General features: G+C 47.9%; 6 protein-coding genes across 6 annotated transcripts; 5 read left to right on the top strand and 1 right to left on the bottom strand.

Annotated features, from left to right (window-relative positions):
* Positions 1 to 477: 477 nt before the first annotated feature.
* Positions 478 to 2,596, top strand: HOO65_080234 (Eukaryotic translation initiation factor 2A; the record flags this gene model as incomplete). The annotated part of the gene is made up of 3 exons (XM_071004200.1): positions 478 to 569; positions 612 to 1,050; positions 1,124 to 2,596. 3 exons carry the CDS (start codon positions 478 to 480, stop codon positions 2,594 to 2,596), a joined length of 2,004 nt encoding a protein of 667 aa, XP_070856464.1.
* A 1,628-nt stretch (positions 2,597 to 4,224) lies between these two features.
* Positions 4,225 to 7,336, bottom strand: HOO65_080233 (uncharacterized protein; the record flags this gene model as incomplete). Its single annotated transcript, XM_071004138.1, has 2 exons — positions 4,225 to 6,248; positions 6,385 to 7,336. The coding sequence occupies 2 exons, from the start codon at positions 7,334 to 7,336 to the stop codon at positions 4,225 to 4,227; spliced, it is 2,976 nt and encodes a 991-aa protein (XP_070856463.1).
* A 5,501-nt stretch (positions 7,337 to 12,837) lies between these two features.
* On the top strand, positions 12,838 to 15,154 carry HOO65_080232 (Meiotically up-regulated gene 70 protein; the record flags this gene model as incomplete). Its single annotated transcript, XM_071004178.1, has 3 exons — positions 12,838 to 13,044; positions 13,254 to 14,127; positions 14,193 to 15,154. 3 exons carry the CDS (start codon positions 12,838 to 12,840, stop codon positions 15,152 to 15,154), a joined length of 2,043 nt encoding a protein of 680 aa, XP_070856462.1.
* An 882-nt stretch (positions 15,155 to 16,036) lies between these two features.
* On the top strand, positions 16,037 to 17,521 carry HOO65_080231 (mitochondrial 37S ribosomal protein uS2m; the record flags this gene model as incomplete). The annotated part of the gene is made up of 3 exons (XM_071004263.1): positions 16,037 to 16,067; positions 16,167 to 17,082; positions 17,185 to 17,521. 3 exons carry the CDS (start codon positions 16,037 to 16,039, stop codon positions 17,519 to 17,521), a joined length of 1,284 nt encoding a protein of 427 aa, XP_070856461.1.
* A 447-nt stretch (positions 17,522 to 17,968) lies between these two features.
* On the top strand, positions 17,969 to 19,408 carry HOO65_080230 (putative kinetochore protein NUF2; the record flags this gene model as incomplete). The annotated part of the gene is made up of 2 exons (XM_071004272.1): positions 17,969 to 19,234; positions 19,295 to 19,408. The coding sequence occupies 2 exons, from the start codon at positions 17,969 to 17,971 to the stop codon at positions 19,406 to 19,408; spliced, it is 1,380 nt and encodes a 459-aa protein (XP_070856460.1).
* Positions 19,409 to 21,429: 2,021 nt separating this feature from the next.
* Positions 21,430 to 23,193, top strand: HOO65_080229 (mutator-like element transposase; the record flags this gene model as incomplete). The annotated part of the gene is made up of 1 exon (XM_071001516.1): positions 21,430 to 23,193. One exon carries the CDS (start codon positions 21,430 to 21,432, stop codon positions 23,191 to 23,193), a length of 1,764 nt encoding a protein of 587 aa, XP_070856459.1.
* Positions 23,194 to 23,386: the final 193 nt, after the last annotated feature.

Below are 23,386 nucleotides of genomic sequence, written 5' to 3'. Positions count from 1 at the left end.
TGCTTAGCATCATCAACCTGCTTCTGCTTGCAATCCTCTCTCTTTCTGTGTGTGACAACTAGGCCTACGTTCTTGTCTCCATCACCTTGAATCATCATCGTTACTTGGAGTTGAACCATCTCTAAAGCCAATTCTATTCTTCCCAAATTGCTCTGTGAGCTTCTACGCCACCCTACTGCAAAGATCGATTCAGCATTCATCGCAAAGTAACATTTCAGCCTTGTGTTCCTGTATACTTTGTCTCCCTACCAGCATCTTCAGCTACCCCTACGAAATCTTTTTAGTCTAGAACTTTTCGTCAAAAGAAGAAATAGCACGATAAAAGAGATTTAGAAAAAAGTAACCCGACTTACTGATTCCGATTCATTACTTGTCTTCTACATCTCTTTAATCGGTTCTCTCAATCAGCAAATCCGGCACCCTTTTTCCCGCCTCCCCTCCACCCCCTCAAACTCGGTTCTGTGTCTTTCACTAGTCATGGCACCTCTTCAGTTTGCTTATCGGACCCAAAAGACGGTCAACGTCTTCGACGCCGCCCCCAAATATCAACAAAATGGTGGCTTTGCCAAGTATGAAGGTACTTCCCGGTGCTGTGCTTATTCTCCTTGTAGCCGCTTCTTTGCCTGGTCCTCCAACGAGATCGTCAGCGTCCATGATACCTCGTCGGGCAAAGTCGTGTTTGTGCTGCCCATCCCCACTGTGATCGAGCTAGGATTTTCGCCGAAAGGCACTTTCCTGATTACTCTGGAACGTCCCGGAAAGGACGAAGCCGGCGATGCCACCAAGAATCTCAAAATTTGGCGTACTGCTGTGGAAGATGACAAACAGCAGCCCATTGGCCGCTTTGTGCAAAAGTCTCATTCCGAATTCAATCTGCAGTACACCGATGATGAGAAGTACTGTGCTCGCTTGGTGACCAATGAGGTGCAGTTCTACCTCAGCGGCGATCTGTCTACTGTTTCGCAAAAGCTGCGTGTTGAAGGCGTGTCCCAGTTTGCTCTATCACCCGGTGCTTCACACTCTATTGCCGTGTTTGTTCCCGAGCGCAAGGTAAGGCTGATATTTTCCAAATTTCTGTAGCATAGAACAAAACTAACGTCTCCTTTTTTTTTCTATTTCCTAGGGCCAACCCGCCGCCGTCAAGGTCTACAACATCCCGATGTTTAGCTCGCCCGTCTCCCAAAAGACTTTCTTCAAGAGCGACAAAGTTAAGCTGTCATGGAATAAAAATGGCAGCGGCATTCTTGTTCTTGCCCAGACCGAAGTTGACAAGACAAACAAGAGTTACTATGGAGAGTCTACCCTTTACCTCCTCAGTAGCACTGGCGGCTACGAAGGCCGCGTTTCACTTGACAAGGAGGGCCCCATACATCACTTTGATTGGTCACCCAACTCCAAGGAATTCGGTGTAGTCTATGGCTTCATGCCCGCTAAAGCCAAAATCTTCAACAGCCGGGCTGTTGCTACGCATGAGTTCCCTACATGCCCGCGTAACGAGATCTTTTTCTCCCCTAACGGCCGCTTCGCCATTGTTGCTGGTCTTGGTAACTTAGCTGGCCAAGTCGACGTTTATGATCTTGGAAAGGACTATCGCAAGTTGTGCACAATCGAGAGTGGTAACCCCAGTGTTCTTGAGTGGAGTCCTGACAGCCGTTATATCATGACTGCCACGCTGTCTCCCCGTCTGCGTGTTGACAACGGTGTTAAGCTGTGGCACGTTACTGGACCCCTGATGTACAACGAGGACATGACCGAGCTGCTCCAAATTGCCTGGAAGCCCGTTGCTCCTCAGGATCTACCCGGAGGTGACCCTACCAATCCGGTGCCTGTACCTCATGCCTCGGCTACCTCGTTCCTAAGCACTCGCAAGACCCCTAGTAAGCCTGCTGGTGCTTATCGCCCTCCTGGAGCCCGTGGAATGGCCGCACCGCTACATTTCAAACGCGAAGACGAGGGCGGCTCGTCACATGTTATCAACGCAGGCATCAGTCAAACTTCTGGAGGCACCGCTTTGAATGGCTTTGGTCGTTCCCGCCGTGCTGTTCCTGGAGCTGAATTTGCCGAGCCCGCTCCCCGCACCGTTCCTGGTTCTGAGCCGGTTGATGAGAATTTATCCAAGACTGCCCTCAAGAATAAAAAGAAGCGCAGCAAGAAGGCCAAGGAAAACGAAAGCAAATTTCCCGAGCCTAATGGCGGCGTCAGCCTTGCGCCCCCCAACGCCAATGGAGGAGCTTATGGTAACGAGAGCCGCAGTCCCGAACGCCGCAACGGCCAGGGTCAGAACACGGCCCGAAGCCGGTCGCGTAATCCTAATGGAGGTCGGGCACGTAGTAACACCGCCCGCAGTCATGGCGCAAGTGCAGCGATGAACGGCAGTACTGTTCCAGACATGCCTACAGCAGTTAACGGAGCTACTGCCGAAGGGGATGCGCAGAATCCTGCTACCAAGAACATTAGAAGTCTCCGGAAGAAGCTGCGTGCCATTGAAGAGCTGGAAATGCGTCTTGCGCGCGGTGAAAAGCTGGAGGACACGCAGATGAAAAAGATTGGCACCAAGGAAGCGGTCATGACCGAGCTGAGTGCTCTAGGTGAATAAAATGGACAGAATGGCTAGGATAAGATGTTTGGTTTGTGTCGTATACAGCAGTTCAGGGTACTAGGAGGATTATTTGAAAGATTTTAGAATACAGAAGTCAAATGAGGCCAGTGTACTACTATCCAGTGGTGTTCTTTTGTAATATAGACTTTCGTGTCCAACTCAAGAACTCCTAGATGCCAATTCATACTCATTTGGGGCCATTGAACATTTGTATAATATGGAATACTTAGTTCTAATCCTAGGTCTCCAAGCCAAGTATATACAACACAGGTAAGGTGACAATGAACAATCACCACAGTTGATAGCCTTTATCTAACGTCAAATTCCGTATAGACAAAGATTGTACACTTAGTCCAATTGAAAGCCTGTATGCCAGGGCATTTCAGTTCACAGATTCCAGACCTTAACTAAGACGATAGTTCTTTGCTGCGGCGGCCCATTGTCAAAAAGACGCAAAATTGCTTAGAAAGGGCTGCGGTAAAGCAAAGAAAAGGAGACGCAGAGGAGCAAGAGAAACAAGTTTAAAAAATCGAACAAATATTTCCCTAAACCTCTACACAAGGATCAATTATCACATCAGAAATATATGGGGTTAAAAACCCTATCTACTAGGCTAAGTATAAATTGCCATCTCCATCACATACAGAGGCAGCCTGAAGAAATTGACATATGTGTATGAACTACTCTATAGACTATCTTGCAACAACTACATTGATAACGGAAAGAAAGCAAAAGCAAAAGGCAACTGCCAAAGGTGTAGTTAGGGTAGTGGGTGGATAAAATGGGGAGGAAAAAAAAGTACAGTTAAATGAGAGATATCGAGTGTAGAGTGTGCAACGGAGTATGTGCTAGTTAGGAAGAAATGAGGGGGAAAAGTACGGGGAATAGCAAGAATCATTGAATAAACCAGGGAAAGAAAACAAGTCAAACAATTAAGAAAAGCAAGAGAAAGCACGAGACGAGACGATATGAAAGAGAGGACCCCAGGAAACTCGAAAAACAAACAGTAAAAAAAGAGAGATACAACAAGAGATAAAAAGAAACTTCCCCTCCCCCTCCTAAGCGACGCGTTGAACCGACCCTCCGCGTATTTAACCAGCCGAGATAGAAAAGCAGAAAGTAAAACCTGAAAAGCAACACCAAGAGAAAATAAGAGGTATGGTACGCCTCAAGCCGCTGGTGGGCCAAAGGAGAGCCAAGGGTAATATGGGTAGAAAGACAGAAACGGTGACAAGGAAGACATGTAGACAGCGAGTCTAGAAGTAATAAAAAAGATAAGGGAAGGGTAATAACAATTCGGGAGCAAAAAGAAGGCATTAAAGCGGAGAAGAGGATTGATGGAAAAATAAGGGGAGAAGAAAGATAAAAGAAAGCCTGAGCAACTCCTAGAATAAACCCCTTCAGTGAAGAACAATTGTAAAAAGAAAATGGGAAAAGAGGAAAATGAAAGAACCCGCTTATAACCAAAACCACCAAGCAATGGGCGCAAACAAGAAACAAGGAAAACTTAGTATGGACATATCCATGACCACGCAAGAAAACATGACGGCCGATTTTGAGGAACACAACAAAACAGACAAGGGACAGGCCAGAAGGAAGCGTTACAACGATCCTCTCCGCCCTTATCATGTACTGCTAAAGAACATGTCGTCCGTAGCCGGAAACATGCTGACTGCTTCAAACCCATCCATCATCATTACACTCGTATCACGGTCAAGCACTAACACGTCATTACCAAAGCTACTTATAAGCATATCATCATCCGATAGTGGCGGAGCCTGTGTCATTGCAGCAGCCGACACGCTGCTACTCCCGCCTGAAGCGCTGATAGTAGACATAAGCGAATCGTCCATCAAGGCCGTAGACGTTGGAACATCAGTTCCGGCACTGGTAAGTGCAGGGAGGGAGGGCTCAGAAGAGGCAGGGACACTGGTAGAGGTTGAGGCAGATGCTGAAGAACCGGTAGCCGATGGTGTGCTCTCGGATTCAAAGAGCCGACTACAAGGTGTCGGAGACTTGGATTTGGATAATTCAGGGGGTGTGTTGTACTCGCTCTTAACATGCGGCGATGAGCGTGCGACAACACTATCGAGAATGGCATCAGGGGATACATACGAGTGCGGAGTAGCGACGACAGTATGTGTCCCGGAGTAGTCTCCAGACAACGAGATGTTATGTGTCATTGTGAGCATAGCAGGGTTCGTAACGCTGGTTGTAGACCTGCTAGAAACCGGCATGGGCACGCCAACACCAGGAATGACGCAGTCGGCAGGGAGAGCAACATCCATGAGGTCAAAGCCCTGGTCATCGTCAATGTCAAAGTCATTGTGTGGAGACTCAGGTCCTGATGATTCTGATGAAAACGAAGAGGTGGAACTAATCGACAGATTATTCTTTCTCCGTGTACGTGCCGACTTTTCGGTGCGAGTTTCCATGTCTGGGCGCTTCTTACGCGGACGGCCGCGCTTAACAACCTTGCGGACAATGCCATCAAATGCGCCAATGCACATACCACGCTGTCGGTGTCTTGTCAAAGCGTCATGACGAGCAAAACTGTTACCGCATTCACATGGATACGGTTTGATGCCAGTATGGATCTTGGCATGACGCTTGAGGTCGTGCTGGCGCACAAAGCATTTCTGACATGTGGGGCACTGGTATTGTCGATCGTTTAGATGAGTCTGTACATGCGACTTGATATTTTCCTTGCGGCCAAAACGCTTGCCACAACCCTCAAAGAGACAACTATATTTGTTATCTCCCTCTGGGCCCTGTATGTACTGTGCGATATCCTCCAGAGTTACGCCAGTCTCAGTCTTGGTCTCCTCAATGTTGATGCTGGCAATGCTGGCGGCACTGGCGGCACTTGCCATACTCGCCATGGAATCGGTACGGCGGTGAGGAGATGTTCGGCGAGAATGCAATGGTGAATCGGGAAGAGAGAGGCCCTGAACTGGATTCATGCCAGACTTGGAGTGATACATCATTCCTGGAATAGCAGCAGGAGGCATCATACCAGCCATCATGGCATGATGGTAATGTGTCACGTCGGCATTTACAACGCCTACATATTGGTCCTGCAGCTTAAGAAACTCAGCGTTGACGTTGTTCATGTTGAGGTAACCAGCAGAAGGAGGTTGCGACATGTTTGCAGGGTCGGTATATGTGATTTGCTTCACAGGAGTATTGGGCATTGTGGGATGAGAGACCGAATGCACTGAGTGTATAGAGTGCGAGTGGCCATGCCCACGAGCATGTGGTTGAGGATGGGGTTGAGACTGAGATTGAGATCGGGAGTGCGAAGATACATGTTCTGCCTGTTGACGCATTTCATCAAACGACGTCAAAGGTCGAGCGGTCTGTTTGCGAAGAGGCTTGACGGTCTCTTCCATGGACTCGTCATAACCATCTTCGAAGCGAGCGGGAAAAGACTGCTGTGGTTGTTGCTGGAATACTTGCTGCTGCTGCTGCTGCTGAGTCTGGACTTGGTCCTGCAGCGACTCGCTATCATGTTGTTGCTGTTGGGATCCATCGCTACCACTAGTCTTCTGTTGTGAGGATTGCTGCTGCTGTTGCTGAGGATCCTGATCCTGGCGTTCTTGTGGTGTCTCCATGGGTGTAGGGGGCATGTATGCTGCTTGTGTATGTGCTATCTTTGGTTAGCTGGTGGAATTCAAAATGCAGCATAAGCCAGGCGTACAGCTAGCTACGTGTACAGACAATAATGCCGCGACGACTGGGGCCGAATGCGCAGAATACAGGGGAATCAAAAGTCTTCGACTTACAAGCTACATTCTGATTGGTAGGTGTGGTTGGCCTTGTACTGTCCTGGGTTTGTCTCTGGTGTTGCCCTTGGCTCTGGCCCTGGCCTTGGTTTTGCACCTGAGCTTGGGGAGGCTCCATGCCCAAGGTCTCAAACTTGGTGACACGGTCCATAATGCCGTTGCTGATTCGGCGTGAGTGTCGCTGGAATCCCCCCTGAGCTTCAGCCTGGTTTTGGGTCTGAATATGGGCCTGCGTCTCGATTTGAGATTGGGCCTGAGACTGAGACTGCGATTCTTCTTGGGACTGTGGCTGGGGCTGGGACTGAGACTGGGCGTCGCCTTCGGACATCCAATTGCCAGCCGTGGTGGGGCTCTCGGCGTATACAAACGACGGGGTTGTCAATGGGCTATCCGTCGTGAAAAATTCAAACCCCTTGCCTGCGATAGGGGCACTTTGCAAACCCATGTCTGGGCCGAAGCTACTATCGAAATGAATGGGTGTTGTGTCGTAACTAGCAGGATCAAAGCGTTGCGAATGAGGAGTCGAATGAGGTGAAATAAGGTAATTTTCTTGCTCCATGGACAAGTTGATGTACGACCGACTCATCATGATGCGATGTTCGTGGGCAGAGGTTGTCACAGGAGAGGATGTAGGATGACCCATTCCCACCGATCCTGCCGCGGCAGCGGCGGCAGCAGCTGCTGTCGCAGAGGCTACGCTCTGACGATTGGACAACACCTGGCGGCGGGTGTCTAAGCTCAGGCCTCGGCGGTGACCTAAAGACTGCCGGTGGTGTTGCAGATTGGCAGAAGAAGGGGCAGCCATCGGCTGTTGATGGTGCGGCGGAGCAATCCTGATGGTATCAAAGTTGGCATTTGGCGTCGACTGCTGACGTTTATGTCGGCGTTCTTGCAGAAGCTGCTGGCGATTTTGGTGGATGGCGCTCGCCGGCGTGTGGCTTGACGAGATCATGTCGAGTGATGTGGCGTGAATAAGTTGGGATTAGGTGTGGTGATATTCGCCGTACGACAAAGACTCGTTGATGAGCTGCCGCTTTGGAGGCCTGCAAGCACACAAAGACTGAGTCTTCTCAAGGTTCAGCACAGACCAAACCGGCCTCGTATCCTACAAACGTTGCAATTCTATGTCGGTCTTTCTCACAACGAACCGGAGACCTGTCTGTTCTAGTGTTGACGCACAGCACACTGGGAACTGACGCTGACAACTTGCCGCTGCGATCTCCCCTAGCGGCGATCCTCGAGCCCAGCAAACACAATGCAAAAAGGCCGCAATTGATTGGCTAAAGTATAAGATACGGACAAGTTGAGGCCGAGGAAGGCGTCGTAAGTTGTGGATCAAAACGAGACGAGTACCCAAAGCAGGCCACAGTGGGCAAAGGTACTGGTAGGCAATGTTAAACAAGAAAATATGAGAGAGAGAAAGAAAGAGATGCAGAAGCAGTCGTAATGTTTGATTGGGGGAGAAAAATCTCTTCGTTTGTAGCGTTGCAGCGAGAAAGGAAAGAGCGTAGATTTGTGCGCAGGCTTATCGCGAAAAGCAAACGAAAGTAAAGGAGAAGGCAATAGCGAACGAGGCAAGAGGAAAAACAGCAAGAGACCAAGTGCATGCAGCAGAGGCAGAATTTACGAAGGTTTAATTCAAAAGAAAGGGAGAGCGAGAGAAAGAGAAAAAAAAGAGTAAGGGAAAAAAAAAAGCCGCCACAGATGCAAGCTGCAGGTCCAAGGTTTGAGAAGGAATTACAAGATGCAGTTGCAAGACAAGGCCAGGAGAGACCTGAAGGTCAAGACCGAAATTGAGAGACCGAGAAGTCGAGATCAAGGCAAGTTCCACGGTCGGCGCAGAGGGAATAAGAAGTTTGGAGTGGAAGAGAAAGAAAAATGCAGGAGTGAGTTCGAAAACTTGAAGGTGCGACTGAGTAAACAGAGGAAGGGTGATGTTACGGACGAAAAAAAGGAAAAGAAAAAGAGAGCAGCGAGTGACACTGGGAGCCAAGTTTCTAGCCTGTCTGTCCTGTTGCGAGCAGTAGAAGAGAAGAGGGGACCGTTCGAAAGAAGGGAGAGGATAGGGAGAGAAAGTGAGAAAAGGAAATACAGAAAATCAAGGAAAAAAAGAAAGAGAAAAAGCGGCATCGTACCGGAAACCTTTCTCGCTCTCCCAGGCAGTCGACCCGTGGCTTTCTCTCTTTTCCTTTTCCTAGGTGTATAATTGCAGACAACCCAAAAAGAGGTCATTTACGAGACCAGCAGTCGCGATTGTTTACCATGGGCCTTGTGTTGCTATGGCGACTAGCCTGGGGTGTGCCTAGTATGGGCTAGGCGTGTTAGTCCCAGAGATCTTGGAACACATCCACTTTGCACCCTCTTTTTTCATCCGCTCTTAGGATTCAAAGTGGTTGCTTAAACATCCCAAACCTTGCCAGACCAGGGACTTTTTTACAACTTATTTTCCTTGTCGTTGATAAAGTGGCTGCTGGTCATCACTCATTCGTTGGCGCCGTTGGCACTTGTTGGTATTTTTTCCCCTGTTATTTATCTGTTACCAGGCAATTGCTGTTTTTATTACTTCGTGATTGCCTATTTTGATCACACCCTGAATTGGGCTGCTGCCCAACTGAACTTGCCTACCCTCTGTTTGACGAATCCACTCTTCACCACATATGCCGCGTATGTGCATTATTGTGTCTTATTTACTGATTGCTCTTATTGTGTATACGTTGTACATGCAATGTTGCATAAATCCCAAACCAGACCCTCTCAGATGACTAAGCAGCAAACATGTTTGTCTGAGTCTATATGCATTTCAGATCAACAGAGTCTTTCAAACTTCTTCCCCCATCAATTTTGTTGTTCTTACGCTCCACCTCGCTACGCACTTCTTTACATATGAATTATCGTTGCCCCTTTCCCCAGTAATTATAAACCGCCGCCACTTGGCTGATCCCCTTCTTGCCCTTTTTGTATTTCCCTTAGCTAGGCTCTTATACATCTCGGCTGACTGTCATCCATTTCAAGCCACAAACGCTCCACACAACAATCACCCCTTCACCCTTTTTTCCTCTTATTTGTCCGCAGCACAATAGGCCATTGTTCCAGAACATGTGGCTCTAATTTCCATCCCATGCTCTCCTTATTCATGGCTGTTTCAAAAATTCGTCGCCTTACCATCACCATTTCTCAGAATACGGTTCACTCTCTTCCTTACAATATATAATAATTTCCTGGCAATATTCTTGACTGGCTCAAAACAGCATCCCCTGACTACTTATCATCGGTATCCTGAACCGTTTCTTTCGCTCCCCCTTCCTCAGCCCTGTCTGTTTTCTTGATTCCCTTTCGTAATGTGTCCTAACGAAATCTACAAATCTTTGTCTAAATCTAGCAGTCAAAAATTTAACTCGAACCAACATTCCCTTCCCTTGCACCCCATCGACTGGTAAGCACGGGCCCCAAAAAGCCTCTTAAACCTGCATATTGCACATGCAGCTGCAAGAACAACAGCCGACCCGACGCTTGGGGGTTTATCACTGTACGTGCTGTGTGCTTCATGCTACTGACTGCCTGCCCTTAGGCACAGACAACTTCACGAGATGCTACTAGACACCGGGCCAGGGCCACATAATCTAAATCTTCATGGTGGAGAGAACTTGTCTACTGTGTGAGTTGTGTTAGACGTACGTTGAGAGGCTCAATGCGCCTTGTGCATAGCAGTTTTTTGACGTGAGCATGATGAGCATGGTCATGACAGGCATAGTGTGTATGTAGCATCAAGCTACCTACAAACATGCAATTATACATGCACATTTATATTATGATTTGATAGCGACCCTACAATGCCACCCCTCTTCTAACCTCTAAACTTTTCTATTCTCTCTGACCTTATGCTTACTGCCTCTACCCCCATTGACTTATTTTTGTACCTTTTCTCTCATGATCCAAGCTCCGTTCACCCAACAACGATGGCAAACCGAAAACCTGATCAGCACTTTGTCAGTCTATTCGTGACATATACACAACACAGGCCTTTTTTTTCATCTCTCCTCCCCCTCAGTTTGCCAGCACAATTTGACTCGGGAGTCTTTTCTTACCACTTATTTCGACTTTTTCCGCTCTACCATGAATCGATATTTCCGGCGTATTCACTAATGAGGCCTTGCTGTTTGTGCCTTGCACTTCCCATTCCCTTACCTTGTATATCATCAGATGCATGCACTGTAGCTTTGGGTTGCTTTTCGTCTGATCGGAATGCCTGCACCTGCATAAGCACAAGCTTGGGTCTAAGAGGAACCGATCGTAATCCTAGATAACACTGGCTATTCCTCATGCATTCCCTTTGTTGTTTCTAGCGTCTTTCCCACTCTACCTGTTTTTCTCTATATTTATTCTATTAGACAAAGGTACTCCATGTCGACCACTGGCGAGCAACATGTACATTTAGCTTCAACAAGCCCAAGCCTAGCAGTTGCATCATAGGAAGAAAGTCGCGAGCCTTAGTCTTAGCAATCCCTTTCTTTCATTACTTCACCTTGGCATATACACAATTCAGACCTTGAAGTTCAATACTCCGTTTATTTTCCTTAGCCATTGTGGCCGAGAACATTAAAGCCCGTATAACGTGCCATCCAAAAACAAAATGATGTCGCCTATAGCATAAAAGCAGGCTTGATCACGTAGTTCGCATATTTCCAGTCGCACCCAATCCCTGCTGATCTGATAGACAAGTTGCTCCCTTTTCTTCTCCCTCCTAGCCATGTGCCCCGGGCTGATTTAGCGCGTGCCACGGCAACCCCCCTTAGGCACAAGCAAGGCTTCTAGGCTGTACCCCTCGACTTGGAAATTAGCCACGAGCGTCACGAGGCTGCGCCTCTAAGGGAGGACTGTACCTTACGGTGGTGGGGGTGAGTCCTATGCTTATATTATTACGAGGTTGTTGTTGTGCAAGGCAAGTGCCTTTTTAAAGCTGCGAATAACTTATCTATACTTTATTACCTAGCTCTTTATTTAGTAGTATAAGGCGCTTACCAAGTTTGTTTGGTACGCGACCGGCAATTGATGCTATATATATCCATAGGGTTGTATTTAGGGTTAACAATGAGTTATTTGGCACGCCAGCTGTCTGCCAGGTGCTGCACGATGTACTCAATGTGTCACAAAGGCCCACGCCTATTTATTGTCTTTTTTGTTCTCGTCAAATCAGGATTAACTCCTCGGTGCTGATAACCCTTTAGCGCTGGGCCTTTGTATCGGTTCGGGGTCCGCGTCTGCAAGACAATCTCAGACTCGTGTTGTCTAAGCCTAATTTCCCTTGGTTGGTTGTCACGGTGGCTGAAAGCCTGAAGCTGGTGTGATAGAAGCAAAGAGAGGGAACAAGAACAAGAAAGCACAACAAGGAAATGGGCCGATATGGCCAGTTTTGTCCAAGGACTTACTATGCTATATCTCAAGCTGCAAACATGCGACAGCCAGTTATACAGACGTCATTGCTATTGGCAAGTGTAATGGAGTCTATGTGCCTTTAGAAGTGTCGTTAGCTATGCGGATAGGGTAGAAACGTAGCGATGAAAATACCAATACTACAGTACAGTATACAAACGACATCTGTACAAGAGTAAAGCATGACACGAGAGGAGACCCTCCTTTTTCAACTCCTTCCTACCGCAATAGCTCTATACTGTCTTGTTCCTCCCTTTAATTTTTTCTCATCTGCTCCTTTTACTGCACGTTTTTTCTCGCTTGCCTTTGCCTTGATCATCCACTTAGCTGCATATGGCAACGCAAATTGTGCACCCTGAGCATCAACTGAGCATGCAGTAAGCTGTCTGCGGATTTCTCGTCCTTGCCCTCCATCCTCCCACCAAGCTCATCAGCCACGAGGATTGCTTCTTTGAGAAATCCATTAAAACTTGAGAAGGTGGGTAGGAGAGAGTGCCTATTAGCAACTGCCGTTATTTAGCAAATCCTCGCCTCTTCCTCTTGTAGAGCTTAGGTCAGGTGCCAAACAGTAAATATCTCCAAACCCTAATCCCGCCATCTTTTTTTTTTGCTTCCCCTCTCCGAAAAGGCCCCTCCTACGAACTTGTTACCCCATGCTTTAGATTTTTCTTCTCCCTTTTCCGTTTTCTGCCTTTCCTCTGCACCTGAATTACATGATTTGGGGTTGGCGGTCAATAATTCTTCGCCTCGCATTTATCTTTTCTTGCAGCTGTGCATTTAGGGTTTCTTGTGTAGGACTTTTTTCTGCAGCTTGAATTCTTGCTGTGTTGGCCCCTCAGCTTTTTATCATTCAGTCATACGTATCATCGTTGCTCTGTCGGTCTGAGCTTAGATTAGGACGCCGTCGTCTTAGTGAGCCGTTTCTTTTTCTGCCACCTTTCCTTAACAGCCGCACCAGTCTTGTTTCTTTTCGAGAACCTCCCGACAAGCCCCGAACCGTTTATTTAGGAAATGTCTGGCACAATGCGCAATACCCCAAGCCGAGCTCGGGACCGGGCCTCTATTCTCAACAACACCAATTCGCCTTCTGCTGCTGGTAGTAACCACCCCGGAAGCCCGGCGCCTAATTCGAATATCCCTAGACCGATTGAGGTTCACCCACCGCCGGCCGAGCCCAGCTCCGGTGCCTCAGTCAGTGCCAGTCGCCAGAAGCAGACCAAGCGCGATGAGGTGTGTACCCAATGCTTTTTTTATATGCCTGACACAAAGCCTTGCAATGCCAACTCCTTTTTGCTAGTTCTATGACGAAATAAAAGGAGGGGCTACTATCAAATATTTCTGTTACTTTAGACTATGTTTGCATGGCCATGGTTGACCGCACCCATTCTGCCTTCATTGATACGTAACAACATGCTAACTTCTGGTCCGTTCGCATATAGGCTATTCGCCGCAAGCTCGAGAGCGACCTCTCTAAAAAGAAGCACCTCACTACCCGCGCCCGCCACTCCCGGAAGGCACCTCCCGGCACTGTCCTGGCTCTGAAGCCTAGTCCTGCGCTGCAGATCAAGCCCGCTACCACGGTTGCCGAGGCCGCTCAGCTGATGGCTGCCAAGAGAGAAGACTGCGTGCTTGTTACAGACGACGATGATCGCATTGCAGGTATCTTTACTGCCAAGGACTTAGCCTTCCGTGTCGTCGGTGCTGGCTTCAAGGCTAATAGTGTCACCATTGCCGAGATTATGACGAAGAACCCTCTGTGTGCTCGTACCGATACCAGCGCCACTGATGCCCTTGATCTGATGGTGCGCAAGGGCTTCCGCCACCTGCCTGTTATGGACGAGAATCAGGATATCTCTGGTATTCTTGACATTACTAAATGTTTTTACGATGCTATGGAAAAGCTGGAGCGCGCTTATGCTTCTTCGCGCAAGCTGTATGATGCTTTGGAGGGCGTACAATCAGAGCTTGGCTCTAGTCAGCCTCAGCAAATCATCCAGTACGTTGAGGCTCTGCGTACCAAAATGTCTGGCCCTACCCTGGAGTCGGTGCTCACCGGAATGCCACCTGTGACCGTCAGCGTCCGGACTTCAGTCAAGGAGGCTGCTGCCATGATGAAGGAAAACCGTACCACTGCTGTTCTGGTGCAGGACCAGGGTCAAATCACTGGTATCTTCACCAGCAAGGACGTCGTGCTTCGTGTCATTGCTCCGGGTTTGGATCCCAACACTTGCAGTGTCGTGCGTGTTATGACTCCCCACCCTGACTTTGCGCCCATGGAAATGACCATCCAGGCTGCTCTACGCAAGATGCACGGTACATGGAAACCCGCTTCCCTTGTAATATGAGAGAATAAAAGACCTGCTAACTTTGAGAACTAGATGGCCATTACCTTAATCTTCCTGTTATGAACGATTCTGGCGAGATTGTTGGCATGGTTGACGTTTTGAAGTTGACTTATGCCACCTTGGAGCAGATAAACACCATGTCCAGTGGCGATAGTGAAGGCCCTGCATGGAACAAGTTCTGGATGTCCCTTGACCACGAAACAGAGTCTATGGTGTCTGCTGAAGGTAGTGCGATGCACCATGGCACTAACCTGGGCTCTCGTATCATGTCTCCTGATATGACCCGTGACCGCATTAACGACAGCCTTGCCCCTAACGATTCAGCCTCCCATGTTGGTATAGACTCTCCTCCTCATTCCATGCTTGGCGATACTCCTGCTGCCCAGATGTCTCCTGCCGATATCCCATTCCCTTTCAAGTTCAAGGCTCCATCTGGCCGCGTGCATCGCCTACAAGTAATTGCATCGCAGGGCATTGAGACATTTATTGCCAACGTCTCTGGTAAGCTAGGTGCTGATGTTGATATGATCGGTGGTATCCCCATGGTTGAGGATGGCAAGGTTGACGGCACTGGTTATGCCTTGAGTTATCTGGATGATGAGGGTGATACTATTTCTATCACCACCGATAATGATTTGCTGGAGGCTATCATTATGGCCCGCTCCCGTCGCCAGGACAAGGTGGACTTATTTGTGCATGATCCCGATCATGCACCAAGCCCAATTCACGAGTCAGCTCCGGCTCCTGCCCCGGCCCCGGCTCACTCGGTGCGCGAACGCCGTAAGCACTATGATACCTCGGAAACGGAAACGGAAGATGAAGAACATGGGCGTAGATCGCGTCGCTCGCGTGGCCATCATCGTCACCACCATGCTGCTGTCCAGGACCAAGTAATTGCCGGTGTCCCTAATGAGCTACTACTTCCTGGCGCTATTGTGGCACTCTCAGTTGTCATCGTCGGCGTGTTTACGATCTCTCGCCTGACGAGCCGGTAGAGAAGCACGGTAGAAAAACGACAGCCCTCTAAACATGGCTGTATTTTTCTCTTTTTTTACCTTTTTTCTGTCACGAAGTCAAAATTTTGCTTTTTATATTTTTCTTTCATGCCCCCCTCCCCAGAGTTTCTTTCACTCTTGTATGCGCGCTCATTTGTACTTCTCCTTGTCCTTTTTTTCTGTTCTCTTATTCTCTGTTTTAACAATGATCTTTTCCCTCCTCCCTCCTTTGCTTTGATTCATGCCACTCTCCTGATATCCAGGCACTTTAGACGATGCCTAATCTCAAATTGTACCTCTCTTCTCGTACTACCCTCTCCTATCTTTAGCTTTGTCTTCACTATACCTCTCTCCCTTGACAAAATGTTCCTCGTCTCTTCTTCATACCCGGTGGATGTAATGATTTGCATTTATTTTTTCCTTAAACACGTGAGACCTTTTTCGTTGTTAGCGATATATAGGCTATCCATAATTTGGCTTTAGTGTTCCAGTAATTTTTCGACAGGCTTATGTGAGGTGTGTCAACATTCATCAAGCAGGCCTACTGTTCCAACTCTCCTTGAAATTCCGCCAAACCAACTTTGAGGACTGGGCTCGTCTTAAAAATCTTATAAATGATATTGCAAAATGTATTGAAGAATTTAGTCAGCGTCCATATGTTAAACCATCATTGCCGCCATGTGTCGTGGCCATAGATAGCTCAGGCCTGGGCCATGAAATATTTATACAGTCACGTGACCCGCAAATTCTGGATCTCTGTGCTTAGTCGCATCACCAAATTCTAAATAGCTTCACTTGTGACAATAATTAGAAATAGTGGGTTAGATTCAAGTGTGGAAGACGACGACAACTCTGCGATTCTCTTTCGTCATATTCTTCATGATGATAACAAGGAAAGCTCTTCTCCGGCAAGGTACGAACTCTCTTGTGAATCCGTTCATGTCAATGAATGGCTGCAGATCAATGTGTGGGATAGTGACAGAACTGACAAGCTAGCTATATTTCCTCATAGGCTACCGCCTAGCCGTAGGCTCGAACACTTGCTACTACCGTGCTTTAACGACTAGGCCGAGTCTCCCCGCCTCTACTCCCACTTCTGATACACCCGCTACACAGATCCCTATCCCTCGCGAGGCCATTGAGGCCGTTGAGGAAGAAGAGGACAAGGGGCCGAAGATCCCCGGCAAGCCCGTTGCATCATACGAGAACTCGCTAGTTAAGGAGTTGATGAAATTGGCAAACACGGAGAATAACCAGGCCTTTCGCAAGAATCATGCCCGTAACCAGAATGCTGAAGCCCAGTTAGGCAAATTGGGCTCAGACCTAACGGTTGCGTACTCGGCGACGCAGATGCTCAAATCACCGCCAACAGCTCAGCAAGTGACGCTAGAAATGCTCATGGCGGCGCAGACACACATGGGCCACAATGCCAAAGTGTGGAACCCGGCGAACTCGCGCTATATTTACGGTATTCGTCACGGTATTCACATCATTTCGCTCGAGCAAACATTGGCACATCTGCGTCGTGCAGCCCGCGTGGTCGAAGAGGTGGCGTATCGGGGTGGTACCATCTTGTTTGTTGGCACACGCAAGGGTCACATGGAGATTGTTTCGCGTGCAGCCACCAAGGCCAAGGCCTGTTACTTGTTCACGCGATGGACGCCGGGCTCTATTACCAACAGAGACAGGCTACTAGAGGGCTTGAAGGTGTATGCTGTCAATGAGCGTGACGAGCTTCTGGCAGGCTTTGAGAAGCATGTCGATGATAGCAGACCACTGACGCCAGATCTGGTAGTGTGCTTGAACCCGATTGAGAACTACACTCTTCTCTACGAATGCGGTCTCGCTAAGATTCCTACTATTGGATATATTGACACCGATGCAGATGCATCATGGGTGACTTACCCTATCCCGGCCAATGACGACAGGTAAGCTGCTTTCCACTCTTTTTTTTGCCCTTTTGAACGACTGTAAAGTCCCCCACGGCGGGGTTGAGTCCATGTTCTAACCAACCCATTTATTCGCCTTAGTCTCCGAGCTGCCACCCTCCTGACCGGTGTTCTTGGTCGAGCTGGCCAAATCGGCCAAGGTCGTCGTCTAGCCGAGGCTTCACAAGGAATCTGCACTTGGGAAACACCTTCCGAGGTAGCCAAATTCCTGGAGAAGACAGTGCGCCACAGGAAGAAGGCTTTGTCATCGGATCTGACTGAAGCCAAGACTGCTAGCATATCCAAGACTAAGCGTGATGGCGGTGATGTTGATGCTCAAAAGGAGCTTTGGAAAATGGTAGAAGCTGAGCTGCTGGGTCATGTTGAGCCATTGCCTGTGGAGAAGCTGGGTCCTGAGGAGATGATGCCGGAAATGTAAATCAATAAGGGTATTGGACTTGTAGTTTTATATAACTGTATACTATTATGCTAGACTATTTTGTTTCGTGCAGGCGATTGGTACATGTAACCTTGGAAGCAAAGCACCCTTTGAAGATAACCCTAATGTAAGACAATATCAACCCTAAAAGATTATGCATTATACAAAGGGGTTTCTCTGGCAACGTCGAGCATCTTTAGAATTTAGGCCATCACAAGACGTACCCCTCAAATGAACATCTTCTAACTCTTCTCAACCTCTCTAATAGATATTGGCACTCCCCGCATGCCGCCTTGATCGATTTCGAAAGTGGACGTAATAACAACACTTATTTACAGTGATTTCGGTAGGATCGGTCCTCACCACCTTCACGATAGCGAATAAAACAACAAGTCAACAAAGAACATCAAAATCAACATCCTCATTAGCCAATAACCAACAAAAGCCATGGCATACAACCACCGCATGAGCATTTTGCCTCAGCAACAGCAGGGCCGTAATCGCAAAAAGGAGCCTGAGCCCGACGCGTTCATGCTATCGGATAAAGAGATTGTAGGCTGTATTACAGACATCGGCATTACCTTTACCATAGCAAATCTCCAGAAGCCCAACCCCGTGCAGGTGCAGCAGATTTTCGAGTGGTTTGCCGAGTTGCTGCTCAATGCCACCCGCGAGACTGTCGAGCCGGCCATGCGTGCTGCTGCTGAGGACGTATGTGGCGAGTATTCAGACATTATCCCGGCCGATACACGGAATCTCATGGGCTTCTATGTCTCTTTGCGCAGACTACTGACTGAGTGTGGCATCAACGACTTTTCATTTAACGACCTATACAAGCCCTCGCACGAGCGGCTAGTGAAAATTTTCAGCTATGTTATCAACTTTATCCGCTTCCGCGAAAGCCAAACCAATGTTATCGACGAACACTTCAACCGCTCTCAGAAAATCAAGTCGCGCATTGAGACGTTGTATATTGAGAACCAGGACAAGGAGGCGCTATTGGATGAGATGCGCATCAATCGCCAGGCTATGGAGGTGCAGGTGCGCGAAAAGCAAATGCGCAATGAGGAGCTGAAAAAGACTTTGTTGGAGCTGCGTCGAAACCAAGAGAAGGTGGCTATGCATCTCGAGGAGGCTAAGGTTAAGAAGGGCGAACTAGCTACAGAGCTAGAGGCTAAGACGGCCACCAAATTGATGCTCAAGCAAGACAGTGCCAAGCTGCGGCCGTACGCATCACAAAGCCCATCAGCACTGCAGGCTAGTTTATCTGATTTGGGAAACACACTGAGTAGTGATCGTTCGCATATTGACGCATTAGACCGACGTGCACGTGCATTACAGACTAGTGCCGACTCGTTCACGGTTGTCTCGGCTGATGTGGCATCGTGTATCAAAATGCTGGACGAGATTGCAACCGAGTTGAGCAAGGAGGAGGAAGAAAACGCCAAGAACTCGCGTCAACGCGATGCGCTTTCTGAGCGTGGCAATAACGTGCGCGAGGTTGAACGGGCAGAGGCTATGCTACAGAGACAGCTACAGAAGTGGATGGAGCGCACGGAGAAATTACGCGAACAGAGCACGATGAAGGCCATGGAAGCAAAAGAAAAAATGGAAGAGCTGCGTGCTCTACATAAAAAGCTGACAGAAGAGCGAACCGAGAAAGCAAAAGAAATGGAGAGACGTCGCGTGCGCATCGAGCAGACGGAAAAGAAGGTGAGTTTTCTCCATTATACTGTGATGTATTGTTTTTTCTAACTCAATTTTGCTATGCAGATGCTGGACCTCAAAGAGAACATTGAAAACGAAGTTCATGCAGCTTATGATGAGTATCTCAAGATGGAGGCACACATAAAGTTGTATATGACGGAGATGGAGCAGGCTATCTAGCCAAGGCTCTACTTCGAGGGTTGATTTCTATTATTGTTTTTGCTGGGCTATATGGGAGATGCAGAATTAGATACCACGGTGTGTTCGTTATTCTTTTCTATGCTTTCTTTTCTGCTTGCTTAACGGGCGTTTGGTGCTTAGCTGAGGAGTTTCTTTGAGATATTGGAATTTAACACAGCATCATGTCTCTTTAATTGTTGGTTTACACTGCAGTATGCCCCCTTTTACTTGTCTTCGTTTTTCATCATCGGCAATGTCTTGCCTCATTATTGTCCTTGACCCTCCGAAAAGTAGCGGAACCATCTTTCAACTATCTTCCCTAGCTCTACCGTTCGATTAGACAGACGCACGTCGCTGCTTTGTTTATAGCCTAACAGCGGAACCTGCTCGGTCCGTATCCTCTGCCAGTCGTATTGGTTTTCGACACCATATTCGGATTGCATAGAAGTCTCAGTGGTTTCTTCGTTTTTTATTGGCAAAGGCTCGATAATTACAGGTTTGAATTCGGTATGTGAGGCAGCGTCTATAAACATCGACAAGCTGTTCATCATGCCTTGGGCATTCCATTCGCTTGTATTACGATGTATATTAAGCATGCCGTAGACAACGAGCCATCGGTTATCTGACCTAGCATTAGTCTCATAGCCTGGTGGAGGGGGCACGGCGGAATCAAGCGGCGAGAATACGGATAAGTAGGCACGGAGATGTGAAACAGTCGGCGTGAAGAGGAGTCGAATATGCTTGGTCACTGCTATCTGAAACAAGCTGGCAGCCAGTAGCGGGTGTGTATGTCTAGCCTGTGTGTCAGCCGGCTGCTGGCTTTGCGAAGCCGCAACATCATCGACTAACGCCTGCAGAAACTCTTCCCTGGTTGATCCCACAATAAGCGTTAACGGGTACGCGTGGTTAGAAACTATGTAATCGAGAAGCTGTGTGGGAGACGCCGGTGGCAGAACCACAGGCTCAAGGACTTGTGGACCATCGTCTTGCCGTAAAGCATTCGCCATCGGCGAAGACGGATCGGCCATCATGTAGTAGGCTACAAAGCTCTTTAAAGTCTGTTATGGGGCAGTTTAAAGCCTGGCGAAGGTTGCAACATAGTTTCATAGCGAGAAACACAAGTTCATATTACAGGCAGGTGTAAAGCGTATGAGACTTTGCGAAGATGAATAGTAAAAGTAAGTATGACGTTAGAAACCAGTCAAGGGTTAGCTGCCCGGGCCCATAGGTGCACACTACGGCGACGCCTACACGCGCTCCCCCTGTTTTTTGATTACCTACGCAATTTTTAGCTTATGTAAGAAATGTTTTGAATGTAGATTAGGGCAATTACTACGTGGGCATCAGGTTTTACGCATTATGATTGGCTTTAGCTTACAGGTACAAGCCCCACAAAGGCGGTGAAGCAAGTGCACTAACAGTGGGCCAAATATCAAGGATTATTTACAAGTAGCAACACTACAGCTGCTGTGAATTTCTTCTTCTGGAAGGGCCATTTCACAGCATTTATCTCTATACTGTTTATTTTAGCTGTCTTTGTGCTCAAATCTAGCCTCCGCCTTACTCTAGTCCAAATATGCCATTATCTCCTCCTTGATTCACTCTCTCAAACCGGCTGTCATGAGGTCGTTTTCCTGAGTAGGGGCAGGTGCATCATAGTACTTAAGAGTAATAACATAGGATAAAGAAATCATATGTCAGGGTAATGAGTGAAGTCTTCAACACGATGAGTATCCCTTCTTTTTTACATTTCTTTGTGTAAGGATCAGCCATAGAATTGGCCAGTGAGAGAGGTTCATTGGCAGAATTCCGGAGCATGGAATGCACTAACAGAAATAGTTCCAGCCAATTAGAGTCCGTAAAACCCGATGCCCACATAAGGCTGATGCCCGTGTAGCAAAACGTGATGTCCACGTAGTAATTGCCTAGATTAGATGCAGCAAATGGAGCAAGGAGATACACCACTCTAAATTTACCAGACACACCAGATACACCAGACACACCAGATTCATCAGTTAGAGATGGAGTCAGACGCTGTATCAAACGTTTTAAATGCTGTAAATGCAAACAACACAGCAGACACCGCAGAGGCGCTACAAATCAGTCGATTTCCAGACGATATCCTTCCCCCTGAAGGGATTTACGAGTCTCGTGAAGCTCTCTTTGCTGCTGCAAATGCCTGGGCGAAACCTCGAGGCTATGCATTCACAACTGGAAAATCTAAAAAGACTAACAATGGTCGCACAAAAGTTGTTGTTGCTTGCGATCGTACTCAAGCGCCGCCAAACCCTTCAACTGTACGAAGACGCCGAACTTCAAGTCGAGGAACTGGCTGCAAGTTTTCAGTATTAGCCAAAGAATCTGCCGATAAGAATACCTGGGCTTTAGTTCACCGGCCAGACCAAGAATACGCCCAACATAATCATCCGCCAAGCGACGACCCATCTGCACATCCCATACATCGCGCTCTCCAAACGAAGGACGTGTCCGTGATTTCGGGCCTAGTAGCAGCTGGAGTTGCCCCTCGAAATATCAGGTCGTATCTCTATAATACGTCGGATACGCTTGCAACGGCACAAGATATTAGAAACCAGATTGCACTTGTGAGGCGAGATTCACGCCATGGGCAGAGCAGCATACAAGCCCTCATCGACCAGCTCAACATAGAAGGCTTTAGGTGCCAGGTTCGGGTTGATTCAGGAAACCATTTAACAGCTCTTTTCTTTGCACATCCCGATTCTATAGCATATCTACAAGAAAACCCAGATGTCTTGTTACTTGATTGTACATATAAGACAAATAGGTATGCTATGCCGCTACTGGAGATGATTGGAGTCAATTCCTCACAAAAATCGTTTTACATCGCCTTCGCATTCCTTTCAGGAGAGACGGAGGATGACTATCTATGGGCATTACAACACCTGAAGTCTCTATACCAACAAGAACTTCCTTCTGTTGTTCTCACGGATCGATGTCAAGCAATTCTGAATGCTGTTCCAATTCATTTCCCTTCTGCTGCTGCCTTGCTTTGCCTTTGGCATGCCAATAAGGCAGTTCTCCAACACTGCCAACCAGCTTTTGGCCTCATGCGCAATGAGTCACCCGACAGTCCGGAGACCAAGGCATGGGGGGAGTTTTATGGATGCTGGCACTCCATAATCGCATCGCCAGACGAAGAGACGTACAAGACCCGTGTTGAAGACTTTCGGCGTCAGTACGCCTCACAACACTTTCAAGAAGTTGGGTATGTCTTGACATACTGGCTCAACTCACACAAGGAGCGGCTTGTAAAAGCATGGGTGGACAAGTGTTTACATTTTGGTAATACCGCTACCTCAAGGGTTGAAGGAATTCACTGGCTGATCAAATCACACTTGGGAATGTCGTCAAGATTTGATCTTTTTGATGCTTGTCAAGCTATCAAGCGTACAATCCTGGCTCAGATTAAAGAGCTTCGCCAAATGCAAGCCTCACAGAAAATGCGTGTGCCTCTAGATATCCCTGTGGCACTATTTGAAGCTGTCCATGGCTGGGTCTCACATCAGGCTTTACGCAAAGTCCAAGAGCAGCAGCAGCTTCTTGGAAAGCCCTTGAAAGCTTGCACCCGTTCTTTCACTTCTTCTCTTGGTCTACCATGTGCCCACACTCTTCAGTTACTTCAAGAGACAAACCAGAATCTTTCCCTTCAATACTTTCATCCTCATTGGCATCTAAAACGAAATCAACTTCAGCAACAGCCTGTTTTAGAGCCATGGAGGTGCCCGACTTTCAGAACACCCACTTAGCCGGTTAAAAGTACGAAGCGTGAGCCGTCTGGATTTGAGACTGTTGATGTAATGATCTATGGATCATGTATGGCTCAGGCCCTGCCCTCACCCAAGATGCCATATGATGTGCCAGAAGCCCCTTTTCCTAGTCCCCTTTTCCTTCTGTCAATTGACAATTTTCCCTTTGTCCCTTTTGTTCTCCTGTCTGTCC

This window comes from Ceratocystis lukuohia, assembly GCF_044167205.1.
Source record: "Ceratocystis lukuohia strain C4212 chromosome Unknown Supercontig8_pilon, whole genome shotgun sequence".
NCBI classification, from domain to species: domain Eukaryota; kingdom Fungi; phylum Ascomycota; class Sordariomycetes; order Microascales; family Ceratocystidaceae; genus Ceratocystis; species Ceratocystis lukuohia.
Note: the sequence above shows the minus strand (reverse complement) of the source record. Positions and strands in the feature narration are given on the sequence as shown.